General features: G+C 44.3%; 2 protein-coding genes across 4 annotated transcripts in view; both read left to right on the top strand.

Annotated features, from left to right (window-relative positions):
- vwf (von Willebrand factor) overlaps positions 1–2078 on the top strand; it is a 119283-nt gene extending 117205 nt beyond the window's left edge. The window contains exon 52 of the mRNA XM_078553539.1: positions 1598–2078. Within this exon, the coding sequence (XP_078409665.1) occupies positions 1598–1783 (186 nt within the window). The 3' untranslated portion in view covers positions 1784–2078. The remainder of the gene's footprint in view (positions 1–1597) is intronic.
- Positions 2079–9584: 7506 nt separating this feature from the next.
- LOC144687415 (anoctamin-1-like) overlaps positions 9585–25033 on the top strand; it is a 173355-nt gene continuing 157906 nt past the window's right edge. For 2 of the 3 annotated variants that reach the window (XM_078553538.1, XM_078553535.1), the window contains exon 1: positions 9585–9948. In XM_078553538.1, the coding sequence (XP_078409664.1) occupies positions 9664–9948 (285 nt within the window). In that variant the 5' untranslated portion in view covers positions 9585–9663. Of the gene's footprint in view, positions 9949–19620; positions 19726–21803; positions 21864–24780; positions 24972–25033 lie in introns of those variants that run through there. The other variant, XM_078553537.1, reaches the window with a different exon arrangement.

Below are 25033 nucleotides of genomic sequence, written 5' to 3'. Positions count from 1 at the left end.
CCTATAATAAAAAAATAAATAAAAGCGTTCAAAAGAACTGAAAAGGAACACAATATTTTTTCAATGGCCCTATGATTTTTCTCCTAAATCGTGTGCAGCATTGTCCTGGAAATTAATCATTAATTCTTGGATAACCCTGGAGTTAAGGTTTGGCAACCTTAATTTCAGTGCTCCCTTCAAACATATCCGTACAAAAGGTGCCTGGGATGAATGCATTTACCTACATACATTAGCACTATATGCAAATATTTTCAGTAATTTTATATACACTTCTTTGCACTTCATGGATATATTATAAATTTAAATCTGTTAGTGTGCAACCAAACAGTCTTGCTACTTTTTAAAATTAATTTGAATTAAAACTTAAGTGGAAAATCACTGCAGTTATTTAAACCCCATTAATACAATTCAGAACATGTACACCTGAAAGTCACAGAAGAAAGACTTATTGCACAGCAGCGAGGCCTGGATTCTTAAAAGTCCCTCAAAGTCGCATCATAAGCACCACTTAACCTTGTAATATGACTTTATTTTTAATGAAAACTCTCTCAAGTGTGCTATTCTCAGCAGACTTGTGACTATGCTGCATATTTCACTTGGTGATTATTCAGGCCCATAAAGGTGACATGGTACGGCTACAGAAGTGTGACATTTACAGCATTACCAGACCTTGCCACAGAGGGATGCTGCACAAGGTCGATGAGATGGGAAAATTGGATCTATTCAGCGCTCGATCAAATTATTTGAAAAACCTTCTGTTCTCACTCACTTTCATACACACAAACATGTGCCAGAAATCCAGCACAGTAGAATACATAGTCCTGACTGGCATTGATGGAGGTGTTGCCTTTTGGTTGAGATGTTAGACCAAGTGTTCCTTCTCAAATGGACATAAAAGAACCCATGATACAATTCAATGTAGAACAGAAGATCTCTCCAATGTCCAGATTTATATTTATCCCACAGCCAGCATTACTAAAAGAGATGATCTAATCATCTGTCTCATTGTTATTGTAGAACCTTGCTGTTGTGTTCCCAACATTAAAACAGTTACTACATTCTAAATATATTTAATTGTCTGTGAAATTATAAGGGGATAGGCCAACCTGAACACAAAGGGCTACTTGGAATTAGTTGCCCTGTTTTAGAGAGACATGATACTCATACGTATTGTCACGAGCCCTGTAGAGAGTGATAGCTTAAAAAATGCAAACTTGCAGTTAATAGCTGAGAGAATGACATGTCAAGATTTCACGTTTTAAAACTTTTACTGTAACAAATGACTAAAAACACTAGTGACTAAATACTATTTTCTTTTTGAAGGCAACTTATACTTTAAATTACATAAAGGAATGTTCCTTTTTTATACTCACCATACATCTCACTCTCCACAGAATTGCAGTCCTTATAGCAAACAGTCCACAGTTGCCTATTCCTGCATTTCCCATGCCCTCTACCACAGTAGCCACTTAAATAATTTTAAAATATCATCTCAAGAAAAAGAAAAAGTACACTGTTTATGGAACTGGATGCTGTTTTCAGGATATGAAAGTACTCACTTTGTCATTATCCAAATGCTGACTCATTCTATTTTCAGGGGCACTGTCTAAGTAAAACTGCCTACTCCATAGAGAAGGATGACATGGAGAATGAATGCACCTGCTGTTCAGCAACAGCATCGACACCCATGCTAGTGCCGCTGAGATGTCAGAATGGGACTGTGATACAACACAAAGTAATTGACATGCAAGAATGTGCATGTGTTGCTCATAAGTGTGAGTGAATGCAGTAAACATGGAAAAGGCAGTCACTGGACTTACTGTTTGATCCAGAACTGTATTATTTCAAGTTCAGTGTTGAGCTTAGTGGTCTTGCCATTTCGCAAATAAAAGTTCTCCACCTAATGTTATTTCTTACTATGAAAATGTTCCTTGGTACATATGATTAATTGCAAAATCTTGATTTATTGCTGTATTAACAATTCTGAATTAATGTCTTACTGATCATATAAAATGTAATGGTTTTGAATTTACTCAAAAGAAGACAATAAATCTTTATCAGTTGTGCTGAACCATAAACTTTGTCCGTGTTTGTATTATTCAGGTCTAAAGGAAGCTTCTGTTAGTTTTGCAGTATACTCAAACATGGAACCATGCATCAAGGAGAGAGGATCATTAAAAGAACTATCAATTAGTCCCACTCCCCTGCTTTCCACATAGCTCTGCAGTTTTTTCCTTAGAGATCCAATTCTCTTTTGAAAGTTACAATTGAATCTGCTTTCCTAACACTCTCAGGTAGTCCATTCCAGATCAACATTTAGGTTTTATTCAGAGAAAGATAAATGGGTTAGCCAACATCAGCTACTCTGAATAATGACAGATTGGCTGGTTTGCAACATTTTTTTAAAACCCAAACTCCAATCTTCCTTTAGCATCCATTTATCCCAAACTGTGGCTTTACGGTTTAAAGGCACTTCAAAGAATTAAGCTATAACAAATCAAGGTTGTTCTGGTAGAAGTTAGTTGTTTTATTGATGGGGCTTGTCATACTTCCAAGTCTGTAACAAGTTAATTTACTGTATTTGAACTCCATGCGGTGTGGATTTCATTCCATAGAACACAGCCTAATTGGAAAATACATGTGCTTCCACTTTCATCGCACTGGTTGTGTCTGGCAGACATGAGTAAAATACAAAAAGTTATGAATTAATAAACCCATTTAGTAATTCTTTTGTTCCCGACAATTGGAAGGGTGACACACACCAATGGGCTATGTGCTGGCCCAGTGAGTGAGACAGATTAGACTTTGAGATTTTTGGGATGTCGCTGACAAGGCTTATACATGTCCAGCATTTCTATAAAGAAGTAATCTGCTAACTAAGATTTTTTTTGTTGGTGAGCAAGCTTTGGCATATTCATACTGTGGACAGGGAGAAAGAAAAGAGATAGAGAAGAAAAACGTAAAGGTCTTGTTGGGAATTTTAGCCGAATGCATTAACTATTTGTTGCCCAAATCCTTTGGCATAATTTAAAAGTCAGCAAGATGGCAACAAGTTTTAACTTCAGCTCTTTGAAGTCCCAAGTCTGCAGTTGTCTGGCTGGAGTAGCCTTCACCATCGTCCAGGCTTAGAAACCTCAAAGAGCTGAAGCTTCCAAGTTTTTAGGCTTTGGGAGAAACAGGAGAATGGAAGAGGGAAAATGAAGATGTGGAAATGGGTGGGGGAGGGGGAGTGGGTGAAATGGAGAGAGAGTGAGTATGGAAGGTATGATGGTAATGGCAAATATTTGAAGAAATAATTCATATTTCTCACTGAATATATGAAAACCCCGCTAGAATACTGGTATAATGATGGCTAACTGGTAGAAGTTAAGGATAGCATTTGATTAAAAGAAAAGGTTTGCAATGTTGCCAATAAGAATATTAAGTCTGAAGTTTGGGAGTGTTTTAAAAATCAGCAAAGGATGACCGAGAAATTGATAAAGAGAGAGGAAATATAATGGGAGTAAACTCTGGTAATATGCATTTACGGGACTGTAGCATGACATCACTAGAAGGGAGTGTGTCAGGCCATCCAGTTTTAGTTTCACTTTTGCTTTCAGCAGATTACACAACCACTGCTCTGCAGCTCCGATGTCTTCAATCTTTATATCCATGTATATCTGTTCACATGTGCCTAGTCTTAATAAATGAACTTACAACATGCTTACCCAATCCCTTATGAATGATTGGTGTCTTTATATCATTATAAAAACACAACATAGGGCAGAATTTTCTGCCTGCCGGATGGGCGGGCCCGACACAATCCCCGGCGGGCAGGGAGTTGACCCCCACCAGAGAAGCGGGCCCCACCACCATTTGAAGTGGGTGGGCCATTTAAGGCCCGCCCAATGTGACGCCCGGTGGGAAGCACTATGCGCTTCCTGTGCGGGCGGGTGGGGATTCCCCAAAAGCGAGAGTACGCTCTTTTGCGCATACGCACGAAAGAGCTCACATCTCCCTGAGGCTAAGTGCTGACTCAGGGAGATTGCTGACAGCTGTATACACATTAAAAATAGAAAAAAAAAGTCCTTAACATGTCCCCCTCAAGTGACAATGTCATACGAGATGGGACATGTTAATAAATTTCACAAAAACTTTATTACACTTTTTTAAACCCTACATGAAACCTCATCCCGCTGCTGGATGAGGTTTCATGTTTTTTCTATTTGCCGCCGGGGCTCCTGGCCGACCCGCCAACCTTAAGGTTGGACGGGCAAGTCCTTTAATTGTTTTAATGATCCTGTCAATGGCCTCATTTGGCCATTGACAGGTCGGCGGGTGCACAGCTGATTTGGCTGTGCCCCGCCTTCCTGAAAATTTAAATGAGGTGGGATGAAATCGGGGGTTCCGCACGACGTCATCCCGCATCATTTTACGCGTCGGCGAGCGGGCCCTGCCCCCTGCTCACTGACGACAAAATTCAGCCCATGGTGTTCAGCAGTGGTCAAAAAGCATGGCGGCAAGATTAAGTACAGGTACGACATGGTGAACAGCCTTAGGTTGTGGTACATGGCATGAGATGACCCTTGATGTTCTGATCAGACTGCAGTGGAGTCACAATGTCGGAGAGTTTTGAAATCGAAGCATGGTGACTGCGCAACAAACCTTTGAAGACACAGTGCCAGGGTAATATTCAGGTAAAAACCTGGTAAGCAGATGGATCCCTTATGGTGAGATTTCAGTGTATAGCCTGTCAGTTCTGTGAGTGGGACAGCACATTGAGTGGACCTGCACCAGGTTAGCTCAGTCAGGTAAGTGACCAGGGTGTGGGCTGGATCGATAGCGAGCAAGGGAGAGTCAAACAAAAAAGGACAAAAAATTGGGCCAGAGAAGGTTGTGCTTATAATGGGTGGAGCTTCGGAAAAGTGTGCGCAAGTGGCTGTGGGGACACTCGTCCCGGGTACTATAAGAGAAGGAAGGTCAGAGGCGTATTTTCCAAATGCCCACAAAATTTCCCAGTTTGAATTGGGATGCAGCTGACCTCCTATCTGAATTGCAAATGCTTAACCAGCATACAGAGCTATTGGGCCGTAACTTCCAAGCTCCCCAGCGCCATATTTGGAAGGGATGGGGTGTGGGGTGGGGGCGGTGTCTCAAAGCTGTGCTGTCCTCTCTTCAGATGTTCACAGATATGGTTTGCATGGCAATTTCCCAGGAAGTGCAAACTTCCCCTGGGCAGTTGCTCTGCACTGGGAATCATCCAAAACTGCGATTTAAATCACAAACTTCAGATGGTTCCGACTGGGTTGCACCAGTAGTTACCTAGAAAAAGTTAGAAGGATTAAAACCACTTCTAATTTCTGGGTAACTATCGTAAAAACCCAGACTGACACCCACGGGACTTCCTTCCAAACCCCCAAACGCTAAGGAGACCTCCCCCCACCACTTCCTGACTAGCCCCCACCCCTTGAGTACCACACCCCCCCACTGGGTATCCCCAACTTCCCGACACCCCCAGGGCAGCCCCCCACCCCTGACTGCACCCCAATGTGATTCCCCCCACCCCCAATGGGACTCTTCCACCCCCACCAGGCACAACTCTCACCCCCCCTCCCCCCCAAATCGCTGCCACCAGCCCGACCCAACCCAACCTGACCCAAGGCCTCACATCCCTGCCAAGATCCAACACCCTCCCTGCAGGATGCCTGACATCCTCTTCCTCCCTGCTAGGCCTGACATCCTTCCCCCTGAGGCCAACATCCTCCCCCCCTACCCTTGAGGCCCAACATCCCCCCCCTCCCCCCATCTCCCCTAGATCTCTGACCCCTTCAACCGCAACCCACCCGTCCTCCGATCCCCCTCAAGCTCCGATTCCTCCTCCCCCATTCCCCAAATCCCATCCACTTACCTTAGTCCCTTACCTTCTCCCTGGCTTGTCAAGGACCATCAAACTGAAATGGGCCCTTAAACCTATCTGGTGCTGTAAAAAAAGGGCTGTGGTCACCTTCCCTTCATCTCTGCTGCACTTTGGCGCTGGGGCCCAGGGACTTGCTGCACTGCCTGGATCTCGCTTGGCCTGAGTCGGAAGGTCGGGTGGGGCAGGCTGGGAAAAAAATTCAGGTAAGAAATTGGGCATGGAGTGGCAATGCGATGCTGATTGCCACTCCAAGGAAGTTCAGGCCCATTATTTCTTGATTCAGGTGTGTCTGAACCAGACAATCAAGCCATCAAAATTCACCTAGCAATTGGGAATGAAGGTCTACACAGGCTGAACATGTCAGGATTAACAGAAGAAGAGCTAAAGGATCTCCAAAAGATATGGACTACATTGGAGGGCCAGTTCAGAATCAGGTTAAACTTCCATATTCATTGACTAGAGTTAATATCATTTTGAAAACAGCCTACAGAATCCATAGACCACTTCATCAGCAGATGCAGAGAAAAGGGTACGTGCTGTGATTTTTCAAACACAGAACTGGGAGTTTAGATTGTTGAGTTGGTGATTGCATCCACTCCCATGGAAGCTTTACAGAAAGGTTTGCTAGACAAACGCAAAATGCACAGCATTCATGAGCCACTTAAGAATGGACATAAGTACAAAGTGATCCTCACACGTCGACAAAGCTTACAGGTCCTAAGTATAACCCCAGAGCTTTTACAAGTAAGTGTAAATGAAGAGATTAGCAAAAGTAGATGTGGGTCCCTTAGAGACAGAGACAGAGGCAGAAGGAGTCATAATGGGGGATAAGGGAAAGGCAAAGATAAATATTTTGTATCTACTGAACAATAGAAGACACGAAGAATATCGTGGAAATTTTGGGGAACTAATTTTCTAATGAGAGTGAGGAACATAACTTAACTAATATCATTACAGTAAGAGCATCGGAGAAATTAATGGGACTAAAAGCAACAAATCCTCTGAACATTAATCGAAAAGCTGAAAGCTGCGGATACTGGAAATCTGAAATAAAAACAGAAAATGCTGAAAAAATTCAGCAGGTTTGGCAGCACCTATGGAGTTAAACAGAGTTACCATTTCAGGTCACTGACCTTTTGTTAGAACTGGGAAATATTAGAAATGTAATAGGTTTTGAGCAAAGGGTGGATGGGAAAAGGGACAAAATGAAGGTCTGTGATAGGGCAGAAGACAGGAGAGATTCTCTGAGCAAGCTCTTTCACCTCTGAACATGATGGTTATAGGTTTACATTCCACTCCAGAGTCTAGGTGGGGGTCAATGTTCACTTATGTCGCTTGGTGGGAATGGCCTCAAAATGGGGTCATAACCTTAAACATCCCATTAAAACCAATTAAGAGGGTAGTGAAAGGGCCTACCATTGGGTGCACAAAGCACTTACCTGAATCCAGCAGTAGGCCACTTTTATACAAATGTAGTTCTAAGACCCATTTGAAGTCAGAATTGGTGAGTGCCAATTGGTCAGTTGGTCAACCAGTTTCACATCTGATGGTGCTGTTGAGTCCTTGTTAAATTCCATTAAGAATTTTTTATTTTTGTAGGGCCCAGTGGAGTAGGATATTCATAATATGGTCTGTACCCAACCTGGAACCTTATCTTCTGCAACCACAACACCCACTTACCTGACTGGCAGCAGCTGCAGCCCAACTTTAATGAGGCCATAACTCAAAATCTTAGCTGTGCATTCAAGTGAAATGAACTAGTCTCTGCTGACATTCCCATGCTGCACTGAGGTTATACTACATCGTCAGAGATGTCAGCATTCATTTGAGATGTTAAACCTAGCCTGCCCTGTTGCAAATGATCCTATAGTATTTTCCAAAGAAAATTAGGAGCGATCTCCTAGTGTCCTAACCAACCTTTAACCCTCAACCAACCTCACTAAAATGAATTATCTGCTCATTAATCTCATTGCTGTTTGTGAGATCTTACAACAGTGACTGTAATTCATGCAGTATAAATTGTTGTTCCCTGTTAGTGTTGTAAAATTCCTACGAGTTGTCCTGATGAGTGCAAGACAGAAAGCTTTGATAGCATGTCTCTTTCTCAGCAATATGCAGGTACTGTAACTCATTGCCTTTGAAGAGCTTTGTGATGCCCTGAGATATTTCATATTGCTACTTGCCCAAAGTCTTCTGGGCAACACCACATTTTAAAATTCTTTAAGGGTTGTTCTATGTATTCTTGGGATTTGTTTATTGTTTTTAATAATTCACATGTTCACATAAATCACAAATAATGGGATCATAGGTCAGGATTTTGCGCTCGTCGGGTGGGCTTGGTAGGGGTGAGTGGGAACAATTAGGAAGCTGGCCGCCACCAATTAAGGCCCGCCCAGCGTGAAATGCGCGCTGCAGCTCTCAGCACTGCCTGTGTGGGGAGGGGGCGGGAGAGCAAGCGGGGAACTTCGCTCATGCACGTGGGTGTGCACAGGAAATGCTCCCTGACGCACAGAGCTGCCTCCAGGAGATGAAGATTTAAAAAATTAAAAATAAAGAACTTAAGATGTTGCAAAACATGTCCCCTCATGCGACTCTGTCACATGGGCAGGGACATGTTATTAATGAAATGTTAAAATTTTTATTTAATTTTTAATAGCTGTTGGAAACCTCATCCTGCCCATGGATGAGATTTCCTAAAAACTCCACAGGCCGCTTGGCCTTTTCGCCTGCCCGCCAACTGTATGGTTGGACGGGCAGCAAAAAATTTAATTCAATCATTACTTTAATGGCCTTAATAGGCCTTTTAATTGTCAGTGGGTGCGCTACCAACTCCCGCATGTGCCCACCGACTGAAATATCGCGCGAGTGTGCAATGACGTCAGGGCACTTGCCCGGCGTTATTGCGCGTCATTTTACGCTCATTTGGGTTGAGCGCACGCCCGCCCGACGAGCTAAAAATTCTGGCCATAATATTAGTTCATGAATATGTCAGATACCCACTAAAGAAGGAAGGGCAGTAGAGAAGATTGTAAAGATCATCCTACCTTATAGCAAGGTGGGATTTCCATTCCACCCCACTCATCTCTCTGCACGGTTCAAGTGGAACTATTCATTTTCGTGGCTATTACTGTGAAGTTACCTTGCCTTACAGGCCAAACTCATTTCACATCGGAACCTTACTGTTCTTCATCCCACTGGACAGGGCTGGACACAAAACCATCTCAAAGAAGCGTAAGATCGTACACTAACCTGCTGTGTAACTTATCCTGTTGCAACTTGAACTTTATTGAATTACAGAATTTGACCTATCACTGAAGACACTGGAAATCGAGTAGACCTGGATTGAATGGGTCAAAAATTGCAGCGTTTAATGACTGGAAAGTCATTAAAAGCACTAAGCAGTTATGCTAACCCACAAATAAGTTTGTCCATAAAAATCTTTGAAAGCGGTTGAAATTTTCTTGTACCAGCCTGGCTTGCTTTGCAAACTAGCAGTGAAATCATGGTGCAGGAATGCGCCAATGTGTCTCCACAATGAGCAAGTTATTTCATGTAACAATAGCCGTTAGAATGGGAGAAAACTGATTTGCTGATGTAGCTTAAATGAACTTAGTTGATTTATGCTGCCTTCACTTCAGTGACTATGGTTAGTGAGTTTTATTTGGACAAGCTGGGCCAGGTCTTTTATGTGCAGCAGAGACTTCATCATCCAAAATATTGCCGAATCACTAGATGGTCCGTTTTGAAATAGGGTTTAGAAAATAATAATGCACGATAAAAGCTTAAGATCTATTGTAAGGTACAGAATTTTGCAATATCTAGATGAATATATGGATTCAGAATTATTGGCCCAAATCTTCCAGTCAGAGTATGTGCCCAACATCGATCAGACAGAATTCTGCCCATTTACCTGCATAGGATTTTTCTGTCCAAGCTTCCAGTGGATGATCCCGCAGAGCTCCTTCAGCGCAGGAATCCATGGGGAGAGAACAGTGAAGAGAATCTGTGCCAAAGCCATGCCCCCTTTTTACAGCACTAGCAGCCAGATTCTGGTAAGTGTTTTAAAGACCCCAAGCTCCTCAGTTGCTAGTGAATGAGAGTATGAGTGAATGGGTGAGCATGTAGGTGTATGCGCAGGTGTGTGTGTGGGTAGGTGAATGAAGTAAATGGGCAAGCAGGTAGGGTGAAAACTGGGTAGGAGCATAGGAACATTGGAAAAAAGGAGCATGGGTAGATCCTTCGGCCCATCGAGCCTGCTCTACCATTCAAACAGATCATGGCTGATCATCTATCTCGACGCCACTTTTCCCCATTATCCCCATAAAGCTTGATGTCATTAATCTCCGGAAACCTATCGATTTCTGTCTTGAATAAGCTCAATGATCGAGCTTCCACAACCCTCTGGGGTAGAGAATTCCAAAGATTCACCATCCCTGAGTGAAGAGATTCCTCCTCATCTTAGTCTTAAATGGCCTGCCTCTTATTCTGGGACTGCGTTCCCTGGTTCTAGATTCCCAAGCCAGGGGAAACATCCTATCTAGGAAATATGCTGGTGTGGCAGCCGGCCAGGGTGGTAGATGGGTAGGGTGTCAATTGCATAGGGTGTAGGTGGGTAGGGTGGCAGGTGGGTAGGGAAGTAAATGGGTAGGGTGGCAGGTGGGTAGGGAGGTAGGTGAGTAGGGTGGCAGGTGGGTAGGGAGGTAGGTGAGTAGGGAGGTAGGTGGGTAGGGTGATAGGTGGGTAGGGTGGCAAGTGGGTAGGGTGGCAGATGGGTAGGGTGGCAGGTGGGTAGGATGGCAGGTGGGGAGGGTGGTAGGTGGGTAAGGTGGCAGGTGGGTAGGGTGGCAGGTAGGTAGGGAGGCAGGTGGGTAGGGTGGCAGGTGGTGAGGGTGGTGGGTGGGTAGGGGCATAGGTGGATAGCAAGGTAGGTGGGTACAGTGGCGATTGGGTAGGGTGGCAGGTGGGCAGGGAGGTAGGTGGGTGGGGTGGCAGGTGGGTAGGGAGGTAGGTGGGTGGGGTGGCAGGTGGGTAGGGTGGCAGGTGGGTAGGGAGGCAGGTGGATAGGGTGACAGGTGGGTAGGGAGGTAGGTGGGTAGGGAGGTTGGTAGGTAGGGTGGCAAGTGAGTAGGAAAGCAGGTGGGTAGGGAGGGAGGTGGGCAGGGTGGCCAGTGGTTAGGATGGCAGGTGGGCAGGTTGGTAGGTGGGTAGAGTGGCAGGTGGGTAGGGTGGTAGGTGGATAGGGAGGTAGGTGGGTAGGGTAGCAGGTGGGCAGGGTGGCCAGTGCGTAGGATGGCAGGTGGGCAGAGTGGTAGGTGGGTAGGGTGGCCAGTGGGTACAATGGCAGGTGGCTAGGGAGGTAGGTGGGTAGGAAGGTAGGTGGGTAGTGTGGTAGGTGGGTAGGGTGGCAGGTGGGTAGGATAGTAGGTGGGTAGGGAGGTAGGTGGGTTGGGTGGCAGGTGGGTTGGGTGGCAGGTGACTTGGGTGTTAGGTGGGTAGGAAGGTAGGTGGGTAGGGTGGTAGGTGGATAGGGAGGTAGGTGGGTAGGGTGGTAGGTGGGCAGGGTGGCCAGTGGGTAGGATGGCAGGTGGGCAGGATGGCCAGTGGGTAGGGTGGCAGGTGGGTAGGGTGGCAGGTGGGTAGAGTGGCAGGTGGGTAGTGTGGTAGGTGGGTAGGGTGGCAGGTGGGTAGGCTATTAGGTGGGTAGGGAGGTAGGTGGGTAGGGTGGCAGGTGGGCAGGGTGGCAGGTGGGTAGGGACGGCAGTGGGTAGGGAAGTAAATGGGTAGGGTGGCAGGTGGATAGAGTGGTAGGTGGGTAGGGAGGTAGGTGGGTAGGGTAATAGGTGGGTAGGGTGGCAAGTGGGTAGGGTGGCAGATGGGTAGGGTGGCAGGTGGGTAGTGTGGTAGGTGGGTAGGGTGGCAGGTGGGTAGGATAGTAGGTGGGTAGGGAGGTAGTTGGGTAGGGTGGCAGGTGGGTAGGGACGGCTGTGGGTAGGGAAGTAAATGGGTAGGGTGGCAGGTGGATAGGGTGGTAGGTGGGTAGGGAGGTAGGTGGGTAGGGTGATAGGTGGGTAGGGTGGCAAGTGGGTAGGGTGGCAGGTGGGTAGAGTGGCAGGTGGGTAGGATGGCAGGTGGGGAGGGTGGTAGGTTGGTAGGGTGGCAGGTGGGTAGGGTGATAGGTGGGTAGGGAGGTAGGTGGGTAGGAAGGTAGGTGGGTAGGGTGGTAGTTGGATAGGGAGGTAGGTGGGTAGGGTGGTAGGTGGGCAAGGTGACCAGTGGGTAGGGTGGCAGGTGGGTAGTGTGGTAGGTGGGCAGGGTGGCAGGTGGGTAGGGTGGTAGATGGGTAGGGTGGCCAGTGGGTACAATGGCAGGTGGCTAGGGAGGTAGGTGGGTAGGAAGGTAGGTGGGTAGGGTGTCAGGTGGGTTGGGTGGCAGGTGGGTTGGGTGGCAGGTGGATAGGGAGGTAGGTGGGTAGGGTGGTAGGTGGGCAGGGTGGCCAGTGGGTAGAGTGGCAGGTGGGTAGGGTGCTAGGTGGGCAGGGTGGCCAGTGGGTAGGATGGCAGGTGGGCAGGATGGCCAGTGGGTAGGGTGCTTGGTGGGTAGGGTGGCAGGTGGTTAGTGTGGTAGGTGGCTAGGGTGGCTGGTGGGTAGGATAATAGGTGGGTAGGGAGGTAGGTGGGTAGGATGGTAGGTGGGTAGGGTGGCAGGTGGGTAGGGTGGCAGGTGGGTAGTGTTGTTGGTGGGTAGGATAGTAGGTGGGTAGGGAGGTAGGTGGGTAGGGAGGTAGGTGGGTAGGGTGGCAGGTGGGTAGGGTGGTAGGTGGGTGGGGTGGTAGGTGGGTAGGGTGGGCAAGTGGGTAGGTGGGTTGTGTGGCAGGTGGGTATGTGGGTCAGGGTGAGTCACGGACCCTGTGGGGCAGGTGGTTGAGAGGAGAGTCAGTGAGGGGGGGTCAGTGTGATAGATTGGGAGGGTCATTTGTATAGACTAGCATTTTTCTGTCCAATGTTTGCTGGGTAACTTTTCAGGTAAATTAATCAGAGCTGTCCGAAGTGTCCGGCTCTAACTCAGAGTCGGAGACATTTTTGCAAGGTCCTGGCGAGCAGGGGAATTGCCCATCGAAAGTTTATACTTCCCAGGAAATTCGCATGAAGTTAGTGCGTTAAGACTTCCACGGAGTCTCCGCTGATCCGGAGACCAGAAGATCTGGGCCATTATCTCTTTCAACTTAAGTTTAGTTCCATTTATTGTATCTAATGCACATACACATATACTGATCACAGACTTCTAGGGTGGAATATTACCAATCACATGATAATTTGAAGAGGGGCAGTGAGATTGTGGGGATGACGTAGAAAAATCATTAAAACTGTGAAATGTGGTCCCAAACCAGCATGAACACCCTACTTCTGGCTTAACCACAGTGGGTTAGGGGTTAGCCAAGCAACCCTCTCTGGAGAGATTTATTCAATGAGGCTCTGGTCCTCAGATTTTGGCATTTGACTTTAAGGGCTGTGGGTTGGATTTCCCAGGCCTCACAAAATCTGGCAAGCAAAGGCCTTCCGAAGGAATGGGATCCAGTAGGTCTCTGTTTTTCACAGCATTGCTTGTGGGCCAGGAAGAGTAGGAGTACTTCATCCTCGCCTCCCAAGCAAATCGCCTGTTGTGATTTGCCTCTGTTCCATGGTCTCTCCTTCCCTTTGATCTCTCCCTCAATATGATTTCTCCCTCCCTGCAACCTCTCCCTCCCCACGTTCTCTCTCCCATTAAACAGCCTTCCCCTTTAACTTCCCTGTTTTGTGATTTTGCCCCTATGACCTCTCCTTCCTCGTGATCCCCAACTCCCTCCTTGCTGCTTCCACCATGTCCCAATCTTCTCCGATTGTCGGGAACCACTGGGGACAAAATTGGCTTGGCCTTCTGCTGCTCGCTTCTTTGCCCAGAAGCCAGTCATCCCTATCCATCTGACCAGTTGCTAGGCAAGAACTGAATAAAAAATGCTAATGAGTTTTTGCCATTAAAATTCAGCAGGAATTTCCAGCCTTTTCTGATTTCTAATCACTCTCTCCTCACCACCCACAAATATCAGGATCATATGATCTAATTATTTATTTCTCCTGTCTGCATGTGGATTCCGATGTGCACTTGATGTTGAATTTTTATTCAATGCCACTCTTGGGCTGAAAAAGTGAACAGGAGACCTGCTCCAGTCCCCTGCTAGCTCTCGTCATTCCTCTATGTGGGATCTTCCTGTGCACACATTGGTTTCTGGCTTTCCTACATTAGAATGGCGACAGCCCTTCAAAAGTATTTAATTGGCTGCAAAGCACTTTGGGATTACCTGAGGCCATGAAAGGTGCTATATAAATGCAAGCTCTTCCTTCCTTCCCTTCTTTAGCCAATGCTCGGAGGTATTCAAAGCTCATTAGTTCAATCTCCGCCCTCCTCCCAGCCCTGCCTCCTCCTTGTGGGAAAAATCTGGGGCTCTGCTTAGCACCTGCCCCGAGAAAGGAAACTAGCCAAACATATACATGCTGCATTCCACAGTGCAGGGCATTGCAGTGCTGCATCTGAAGTGGACTTGCTAATATTATTTTCAACAATGTGGAGGTTTTGCACATTGACTAGCAACTGCACCGTGCTGTTTCGAAACCATTCAAATATAAGGCAGCATCATTTGGAGACGGCAAAATGATACATAGCTTAAAACCACAATCTGCTCTGAAGTATCAGCTGCTTGGAATGTCACTCTGTACAGATAAGTTATTATGATGGTCACCAGGCCTGCAATATGATTGGCTGACAAGCGTGTAATGATTATGCTAATCGACAATGACAGTTCGCAGGTTAGAATCTTTAGCCAGCAAAGCCTATTAGGCTATTATCATTACCGAAACAAATGTTCCTCCAAGAGATGTCTAGTTTAACAATGAGCAGGCAACAGTGCGGTCTTAGCACAAAGCAATGGTAATCTGTAGCATCTTGTAGAATATGACTAATATCATTGTGTTCTCCTATATGGAATAGCGATATTTTAGATGAATGTTTGTTTCATTTGTTCACCTTCATGGAGTTTAGGAATCTAATGGCAAAAACCTTCTTTCTAAAAAACTATCCTGAGGAATTCTTGCTGGATCAGGTTCCTATGGGCTTTCGGGGAAAAAATATATAGACTTCAGGTTTCCAGCAGTTGTAAGCTTTTGTTCCCTTCACTGGGAGGCAGTTCTATTTTAAAAGCCGAGGAAAGTAAAGTTTAACAAAGTTTACAACTTTGCAATAGTTAGCTTGAAGGGAACATAATAAATATTGTCCTGGATTTTGCTCTCATTGAGAAACAATCATTAAACTAGCTGGTCGTCGCACTGAGACATGCCCACAGACTTTCTATGCACTGGAACTTGTGTTGAGAAAAGAATAAAATAATTTCAACGTGATGCCCTCTACAGATGTTCAGGGGGGTCGTGGGGGGTGGGGGAGGGGTGTAGTTGTAACCTCCAAAAATGGGTGGGTTGGTGTTAAATGGGATCTGATGATTTTAAAAATCCAACCAACCTCCAACCTGTCCACTTCCGGTTGAACAGAGGCTGGACGCTGGGATGAGGAAGTCAGGTAACCAACCCAATCACAGCAGACATGTTACTCGTTTCAATATTATAATGAGGCAGTGTACCTCATATTTTATTTGACTTCTAGTTTTACTGCTGGCTGCCTGGGATGCCCAGGCCTTGGGAAGCCTGGCAACTGAAATGAGGTGAAGACTACTTGCTATGTGGAACATCAAAGTGTTTACCCAGCGCTGCTTGAGGGCCAGGAGGAGCAGAAGTTCTTTCACCCAGCCCCCTAAGCTTAGCTGCTTCTAACTCAACAGGATTGCCACCCCTCTGGGATCACTGACCCTGCCTCCACAATCCAACTGCCCTTGGATCAGAATCCCTTTCCTAAAATCAGGCCATTCCCAGGTCTGGAATCTCATAGGTGTAACTTGCTCACCCAACATGGCCCCCCACCCACTCCACCAGTTATAACTGGAATGGGACCAACCCTAATTCAGAACTGTCCCCTCCACTGCTACCACTACTCTAGCTGCAGCTTTCCTACCTGTTCTGACCTGCTGCCTCCTTCCTCCATTGAGTGTTGATAACCTCACTGGAGGTTTTGCTGTAAAATTTGAGCCATTACGCAGCACTTAAGGAAGTGACACAATTGCTATTCATCTGCTACATTCATAACTAGATGAATAGTCACCACAACTTCCTGTATCCTTAATAATATTTTTCATTTCTAAAAATTCTTTAACTAAAGATGTGATATGAATCCTTTTGGGAACTTGCTAAGTATATTTGCAAACATGAATTCCTAGATAGGATTGTTCTTTTATTGCGCATACAAAATGTGGATTTAGCGAATGCATTCATGAACAACAAATACCACATTTACGCTTCAATAGGAGGTAAATGGATATGTATTTGGTTCAAAGGCCGGCTGGAGATTTAAAGTGCATTCATATACTCCATCTTTGGCATTGCTGCAGAGCACTTTTCCACGTTGCACTATTGATTACCCTGCAGTATAAATATGAGGTTAAAGTGCCATCTCACAAATTTGATTTGACAGTTTGGACTGTAAAGGTAGTGCAGTGTCCAATCAGGTTTGAAATGTGTCTGGTAGACCCATGGACCACATGGACTCTGTTTAACCCCTGTCTACAGTTAATTTACTACTTAGTCAGTAAGGACACTGGTCCAATATGCTTTAAAAAAAGTATAACTGGAAGGAGGAAAGCTGCATACCTGGTGTAACCACACAGGTACAGAATTCTCTCCTTCTGAGTACAAGCCAGGTGATACCAATAGGTATCAATACAGCAATAAATCAGTCGGAAGGGTTTCCGTCAGTGGCTGAAAGGTTGCAGCAAGGTGGGTAGGCTGAATTGGTATTTCTTATTTTAACAAATCCTCTAAACTTATTATGACTTATTAAGGCATGGGTAAGATCCAGGACTTTTCATAACTGCTGTATTTTATTCACCCATTTTGAGAAAGCATCTATTCTAATGCTGTGCCACTCTATATAGGAAATCAAATGCCCATGTTCACTGCATTATAACAATGGCTAAACTTCAAAAGTGTTTAATTGGCTGTAAAGCACTTTCAGACATCCCAAGGTCATGAAGGGTGCTTTATAAATGCAACTTCTTTTTATCAGCTTTACAACCTCAGAAATGTAGCAGGGGCTCTGTCTCATCTTGCTCAGGGCATTGTTACCATATTGACTATTCTTGGGCAGGCTCCTTCTTAACACAGCCCACGCCAAATAGTCTTCTCAAATGCTTCATGCTGGCTGCCAAGATATTACGGGCATTGTACCAGGATCTCCTGCAAGAACTTGTACTCATTTTGTCTGGCAGGTTCTGTTTGTACATTTAATGCAGGTTTATGAGTTGATGTTGACACCATTGTAAACCTTTTTTGCAGACTGGGCGCTAATTTCCAGCAAGATGGCCTGCCCTTTCAAGTAGGATTATAATTGCACAATCCATAGAACCTTTGCAGCATGGTGTGTATGATAGAAGCTGGCTGAGCATAGTGTCACATGGTGGGAGAGTCATGACGCTATAGTTTATCTTGGCCTTGGAATATGGCTGAGATTCAGGTAAAATAATCACCATTTGCTGAACATAGCAGGAGGTTATAATCTCTACCCTTTGTAAGAAATGTTGTATGTTTTATGCATATAGAAGTCCAGTTGACCCATCACCATGGTGCTTACTGACCTATGCTAGCTTATGACCCAGCAACGTTTTGATTTTAAAAATCTCATCTTTGTTTTCATGTGCCTCCCTGGCCTCAGCCTCCCTTATTGCTGCAATCTCCTCCAGCCCTACAATCCTCTGAGATAGCTGCACTCCTCCAATTCTGGCCTTTTTTCCAGATATCCCTGATTTTGATCGCTCCATCATTGATGGCTGTGTCTTCAGCTGCCTTGGTCTTAAGCTTTAAGGTTCTCTCCTAGACTTCTCCACCTCCATATTTCTCTTTCCTCCTTTAAGATGCTCCATAATACATATCTCTTTGATCAAACCTTTGGTCACTTACCCTATGTCTCCTTACGTGGCTCAGTATCAAACTTTGTTTGGTAACACTCCTGTGAAGTACCTTGGGACATTTTACTCCATAAATGCAAGTTGTTGTTGCTCTACTCCAAATAATCTTTACAGTAGTCATATTTTGCAAAATATACTTAAAATGTAATAAGCACCCCAGTGTTGTATTTGTTGTGGGTCAAGTACACATATAAAGTTGAAGTTATTATTTTGACTATGAAAACAACCTAACTCCAATAAAGAAGGACTTGCGCATTTATTATATAGCCCCTTTCATGACCACAGATGTCCCAAAGTGCTATACAGCCAACGAAGCACTTTCGAAATGCAGTCACTGTCGTAATGTAGGAATGCGGCAGCCATTTTGTGTACACAACACACAATATTATCCCAGAAAATAGACCTGTCACATTTTGACAAAAATAAACTCTAGATATTCACAAAGAAGGTCAGGGCTCAGAGCCAGGGCCATTTTTTAACTGCTAACTGATCCGATATTTATGTGTTAAACCCCAGTCCGTTTGGTAGCTCAGGTTGGTTGCATGAAACCAAAGCAAGCATTAAAAACAACCCACTGCTCTTCATATGAGGATAAATCCTCAGTGAGTTAAAATTCTATTGGGTTATAATGGTACAGGTGATTAAAAGGTTGGGTGGAGAATATTTCATACCTAGATTCATTTTCTTATTTTAATTGTCACAGGAAATAGCACAGAGTGGTTCAGAGAATCAGATTCATTTGAGACTTACAATAATTTTAAAAAATCTTTTTCTTGCAAATTGATAACGTTGTTAAGCCTCCCCCACATGGGGTGTGCAACTCAGTTGGCTATAGTATTTTTCAAATTAAAGCCTCCATTTACCATCTTAATGTATTCCTAATTCATTGTATATGAAGTTCCTTGGGACCTGTCTGAGGCATAAGTTAAGGAGCTTTACCAATTTGCATCAATCTTTCTTTTAGAGATTGGTGTGAATGAAACATGATGTGGAATTTTAAGTGTATATTTATATTGCTTTTAATCTTTACTTAAACCGTAATCAGAACAGTAAGCCAGTCAAATATTTTTGGACGTAAGGTTGAAATGTTCAGGACTGAGATTGACAGAGTTTTGTTCAGTTGGGGTGTCACAGGGTTATGGGGCAGAGCCTGGCAAGTGGAGTTGAGGTACAGATCAGTCATAGTCTAACTGAATTTCTATTCATAAGAGCAGAAGGCCATTCAGCCCCACAGCCTGATGGCCAATCTGTACCTCAATTCCATTTACTTACATTAGCTCCATATCCCTCACCCAACATAAACCTATATCCATCTCAGTTTTGAAAGCTTTAATGGTCTCGGGCTTTTGTGTTTCGGGCCGAGGACTCTAGATTTCCTTATGGTGAGAATGAGTTTTTTTTTGGTTCCACTCCTTAGTGGCCTGTCTCTAATTTGAAGATTACTCCTGTTCCTCAGAAAAGTGAAAGGAGGTTCTTAGGCCCCTTGGAGTTGTTTTATCTTTTGGTGGCTAATTGAATGGAAGGTTTGCCATGCCTTTCTCTCCAGCACACTACAGTTCAATGGGACACTGCATATTAGCTGCTACAGCCTCTGGCACATTAACTCAGTCCACAGACAGCACACAGTGTGACAGTCCCGCCGAGGCAGATTAGTCCTCAATCAGATCAACTCCACACACACCCTCACCCTGCCCCTATCCCAACATGGCAGATCACGGGCACCCAGCACCCGGTAAGTGTCTGCTTTACATTTATTGTCGAGGATAGAATCGATAATGGGTAGCTTGGTGATTCGGGTGGAAATCCTTTGAGGTTGGGTGGTCGGGCAATCTGGCGAAGATATGTTGTATCAGCTCGGAATAACGGTCAAGGTGAATAGTTTTTGCTAGTGGCTTAACACATGCTTAGTGAAAATTAATTCCGCATCTATTTCCAAACATATTGGGGCCCGTGGATTTAATTTAAAAAAAATATAAGTAACTCCACGAGGTTCTGCGCCTCTTTGTATACAGGTGGAACTTGCGAAATGAATAAAGATCTAATAAAATAGTGGGTTCCCTGCACTGAATTGCTTCTGACCGTCAGCAAAAAGCAAATAATTCGTTTTTTACTATTTAGTTCATTTAGTACAACACCAATGATATACAGGCTTTAGTAAAAATATGTGTAATAAATGTGTAGGTTCTCACGGATTCCCGCAAGGTAAGCCACATCCTGAGATTATAGCGGAACTGACCCACTCTTTAGCAACTTGTTCGCGCGTTAACTTCGCAAACTTCACCACTGAGTCTTTGAGTTAATTTCCTAGCGGTTGCTCAGTCAAAGCGTTGCTTGGTTGCGATTCACATTGTGGGGAAGTGATAGATCCAGGTGGTCTGTAAATAATCACCACTGAAAATGCGGCTTTTCTAACCATTCCCATTCGGAGTTACAGTTTATATATATATATATATATATTAATCTATGGGATGTGGGCTTCGCTGGCTGGGCCAGCATTTTATTGCCCGCCCCATATGTTCTGAAGTAAACTAAAACAAAATGAGGTAATTAACATTTTTTTTAAAGTGAAAGCAGCAAAATTGAATTTGTTAATCATTTTGGCGTGTTCAGAGAAGGAAATATTGATAGGCTAATGATGGGATTGACTGTTCAAACTGCTGGAAGATTCGTAATAGCAGTGACGTTCCCCTTCAGTCATGGTTCAATTGGTAAATTTCTGACCTCTGAGCTAGGAGGTTTTGGGTTCAAAGCCCGCTTCCGAGACGTGAGTACATAATCCAGGCTAATAACACAGGGCGTGCTGCACTGTCAGAGGCAGTGCTATTAAAGGTGGCACATTACACCGAAGCCCCAGCTATTGTTATCAGGTGGACAGAAACCATCCCATGCTCCTACTATTTGAAGACGAACTGGGGAGTTCACTGGTATCCGGGCCAATACTCACCAATACCTCAAACAGATTATCTGGTAGGGTTGCCAACTCTCCAGGATTGGCCTGGGGTCTCCAGGAACTGAAGATCGATCTTCATGACACTTGCTGTGTGCAACCCTGGAGAAAAATCATTGGGGCATTTGAAAAAGACTTTTTTTGACACTTTCTTTGAACATTTCTCTTTACCAGATATAAAAATATTGAAAATGGGGGGAAAAAGGCTGTCTGGCTGATTGTCAAGTATCATCCAAATGGGTAATGAATCTTTTTGCTTTCCAATTGCCATAGGAAGGCAGTGTGTCATAAGAATGGATGTGTTGGCCGACTAATGGCTGGAGCATGGGGGGGGGCAAGTCATGTGATGAGACTTCCAGGAATATGACCCTATTATCTGGTCATTACTATTGCCTGTGGGACCTTGTGTGCAAATTTGCTGCTGTATTTCCGACATTAAGACATTACCTATGCTTTGTGAGGCATCCTGTGTCACCAAGGGGTAGCCACTAAATTTCGCTGTCAGCAGTGCTGCGGTGCCACAGATTGGGTTGGTACCTAATGGCACAGCAGGCAGTCTTGGCACCTCATTGGCATCTTAGAGCCATCTCTGGTACCGTCACTGAGATATAGACACAGCCTGAATTAATGGAGACAAACCTCTGGTGCAGTTCTCAGACATCAGAGATGGAACCTGGAATCTTGGGTTTTCATTTGGCACAAATATAAACAAGGAACTTTTTGATGACTTTGAACAAATCTGAAACTATTGCTTTGCAAATTTAGCTTCTGCCGTAAGTGTACCGGCATTAAGGATTTGTACTGTTTTAAAAAAGGTGATGGTTTGCCAAACTGATGCAGACTCTTCCATCCTTTTTTTATAGTTGACATAAAGAGAATTCCATCTTTTCCAAGTGGACGGGACCTTGACCCAGGACACAGAGGTGAAGCAAACACAAACCCCTTGTACCATCCATTCAGAATGCTTGTTTCAACATTTCACTGTTTTTGAGGTTCACCTGGTTTGGATTGAATGTTGAGTGTGATTATGCTGTCTTTTTAGTTACCTAGCCCATTAGAATATATTGTAGTGTCACTACAATAAGGTGACCTCCATGATGGCATTTAGAAACTCTTACTGAATTTCTTTTACTGTATTAATCTGCTAAAAATGTTTAATCAATGTAAAACTTATATAGACTTGATAATGAGGAAGACTGCATGTCGGTATGCTTTTATTAAATTCATGCAGCAAATGGAGTGGCTATAAAAAGATCTTTGTAATCCCTTAGCAAGCAGATAACCTTGTAATCCTGTACATTGCCTGTACCAAGACTGCAGAAACAACAGGTGATGCACAGTAGCAGGAGGCACAAAATCCCCGTGTTTCTTCTCGAATGTCACTGTTTTCCAAAGCAGCATATTACTGAGCCGCATGGCGCAGGAACGACTTATCCTCAGTCTGCACCGAGTGAGCTAATTTCATTAGGACCATTTGCCACTCTGGATTAGGGAAAAGAATACTGAGCAGGTTTTCCCAATCCTGATCCCTTGTTATTATATGGGCATCTGATCTGTCCGTGCTCCTCTGAGAATGTCAGATGAAAACATGGCCAGGCTCGGCTTCATTTAAGTAGCTTAATAATTGCTGTCAGTTCCCAGATATGAATGGTGAGGATTTAGTGAGGTACAGAAGGGAACCCAGCAATAAATTAACACCCTCAGAGGGGAAGGGAGGAAAGCAGTGATAAGGACAATTGAAAGAGAAGATATACAGAAGAGTTTTGAGAAAAAGATGGGTTTTTTTTCACTTATTCCTTCATGGCATGTGGGCATCGCTGGCTAAGCCAGCATTTATTGCCCATCCCTAGTTGCCCCTGAGAAGGTGGTGGTGAGCTGCCTTCTTGAACCGCTGCAGTCCATGTGGTGTAGGTACATCCACAGTGCTGTTAGAGAGGGAGCTCCAGGATTTTGACCCAGCGACAGTGAGGGAACGGCGATATATTTCCAAGTCAGGATGGTGAGTGACTTGGAGGAGAACTTACAGGTGGTGGTGTTTATGTTGTTCATACCCGTTACTGAAAAATGACCAATAAACTTGAAATAATTAATTGATCTTCATCTGGAAAATATTTCAATTAAAAATGCTGGGTCATCAGTGCTGTGTTGTGCTAGTTGATATGATCATGTGGATTTTCATCTGGGACATTTACAGCTGATATAGTGAAAACCTGTTATCATAGCATATTGAAGGAGGCTGGCGAAGAAATTTATGGGACAGTAATGACATGATCATCTTTCTTCTGTCATAAAAAGAAAAAGAAGAAGAAAGATTACATTTATAAAGCGCTTTTCATGACCACCAGTCGCCTCAAAGCACTTTACAGCCCACAAAATATTTTGTAAGTGTAATGGGTAGTAGGGTCATTTGAGACCTCAGTGGGTGGTTGTCCCTGTGGTTTTATGAGTCACCCTGGGCCACTATAAGGGCCCCATGCTCAGGTTTATGAGCCATGGTCCATGGCAGAACCTGCAAATTTTTAGCGGCGATGGAAGACGAGCTGGAACCTCAAGGGAGGACGGCTGTTACAGGGAGATCCTTGGGGAAATTGACTTGTGTTCCCTTTAAGCATGCATGAGGAAGGCAATGGGAAACCACCTTGTGTATTGTTTTCCCTAGATGCATTGCTGAATGCTCTTCAAAGCTGAAAATGGGAGGCTCTTACAAGCAACTGAAGAGGAAAGAGCAGAACCATGAGACATGGAGAAATGGGCAAAGGAGCTACCCCTAGGCAGATCGCCCCTACACACTGTTGCAATGTAGCAAATGTGGCAGCCAATTTATGCACAACAAACTCCCACAAACAGCAATGTGATAAGGCCAGATAATCTTTTTTTGTGATGTCGATTGAGGGATAAATATTGACCAGTATATCAGGGATCACTCTACTGCTCTACTTCAAAGTAGTGAAATGGGATCTTTTATATCCACCTGAGCTGGCAGATGAGGTCTTGGGTCTAACATCTTATCTAAAAGACAGAACCTGTAATGGTGCAGCACCAGACTGCTAGCCATGATTTTTGTGCTCAAGTCCTGGACTGGGACTTGAACCCAGAATCTTGTAACTCAGAGGCAAGAGTGCTTTCAGCTTAACCATGGCTAATGTTGAAGAATAAATGTTGGTTAGTAAAGCAGGTGCACTCACCTGCTCTAGTTCATATAGCTTTATGGAACCTTTAGTATCCATCTCTGATGGTAGACAGGATCTTGATTTAGCATCCTATCTTGAAAGATGGCACCTCAACAGTGGAACATTCCCTCAGTACTGCACTGGAGTGGGGCTGGAGCCCTTAATTTTTTGAATTGGATGTAAAAGAATGCCCACTGAGACAAGAAATGGCTTTATACAGGAGACAGTTATAAATGGGATTCTCCGGCACAAGCTGTTGAAAAGCAGAATTCCAAAAAGGATATTAGTTGTTTGAAAAGAGAACTATTAAAGGACATGGAAGTGATCAGGTGATTGGGATTAGACTTGGTAGAGAAGCAAATCCGGCACAGGCTCGATGATCTGTTCCAGAACATTCTCAGGTTCTATGTAACATGTTTTGTATTCTTCCTTGAAGGAATTACCTAATTTTTAAAATAATTTTTATTTTGTAAACCTCTATAAACTTGCATTTGAATATTTTTAGTCTATGCAAAACATTTGATTCTATAAAACATGTGAGGTGTCATTTAGATGAGATGTATAGACATAAACTGTAAAGGTTTGTGCTCTATGTAATATATTTTTTTTTTAAAAGCATGTTACAAAGCAATGGTTTTTAAAAGAGATATTTGTAATTTTTCACTGGCAGGTACACCTATAATTCTTTCACATCATTCGTATCAAGAGCCCAGAGAAGTAACAAGGGCTAGACCAAAAGAGTTTGAAAAATATCTTACGGTTCCACGATATTTACCACGGGCGAATTTCAGTTTGGCCAGTGGCGTTTTGGACAATGCAACCTCAGCATCACACATTGAGGAAGAGCTAGAAAGCCGACCGGTAAGAATGCATGTAATGTTTGTGTGTGTGTGTGTGTGCGTGTGTGTGTGTTTGTGTGTGTG

Source organism: Cetorhinus maximus, chromosome 12, assembly GCF_964194155.1.
Source record: "Cetorhinus maximus chromosome 12, sCetMax3.hap1.1, whole genome shotgun sequence".
Lineage (NCBI taxonomy): Eukaryota > Metazoa > Chordata > Chondrichthyes > Lamniformes > Cetorhinidae > Cetorhinus > Cetorhinus maximus.
Note: the sequence above shows the minus strand (reverse complement) of the source record. Positions and strands in the feature narration are given on the sequence as shown.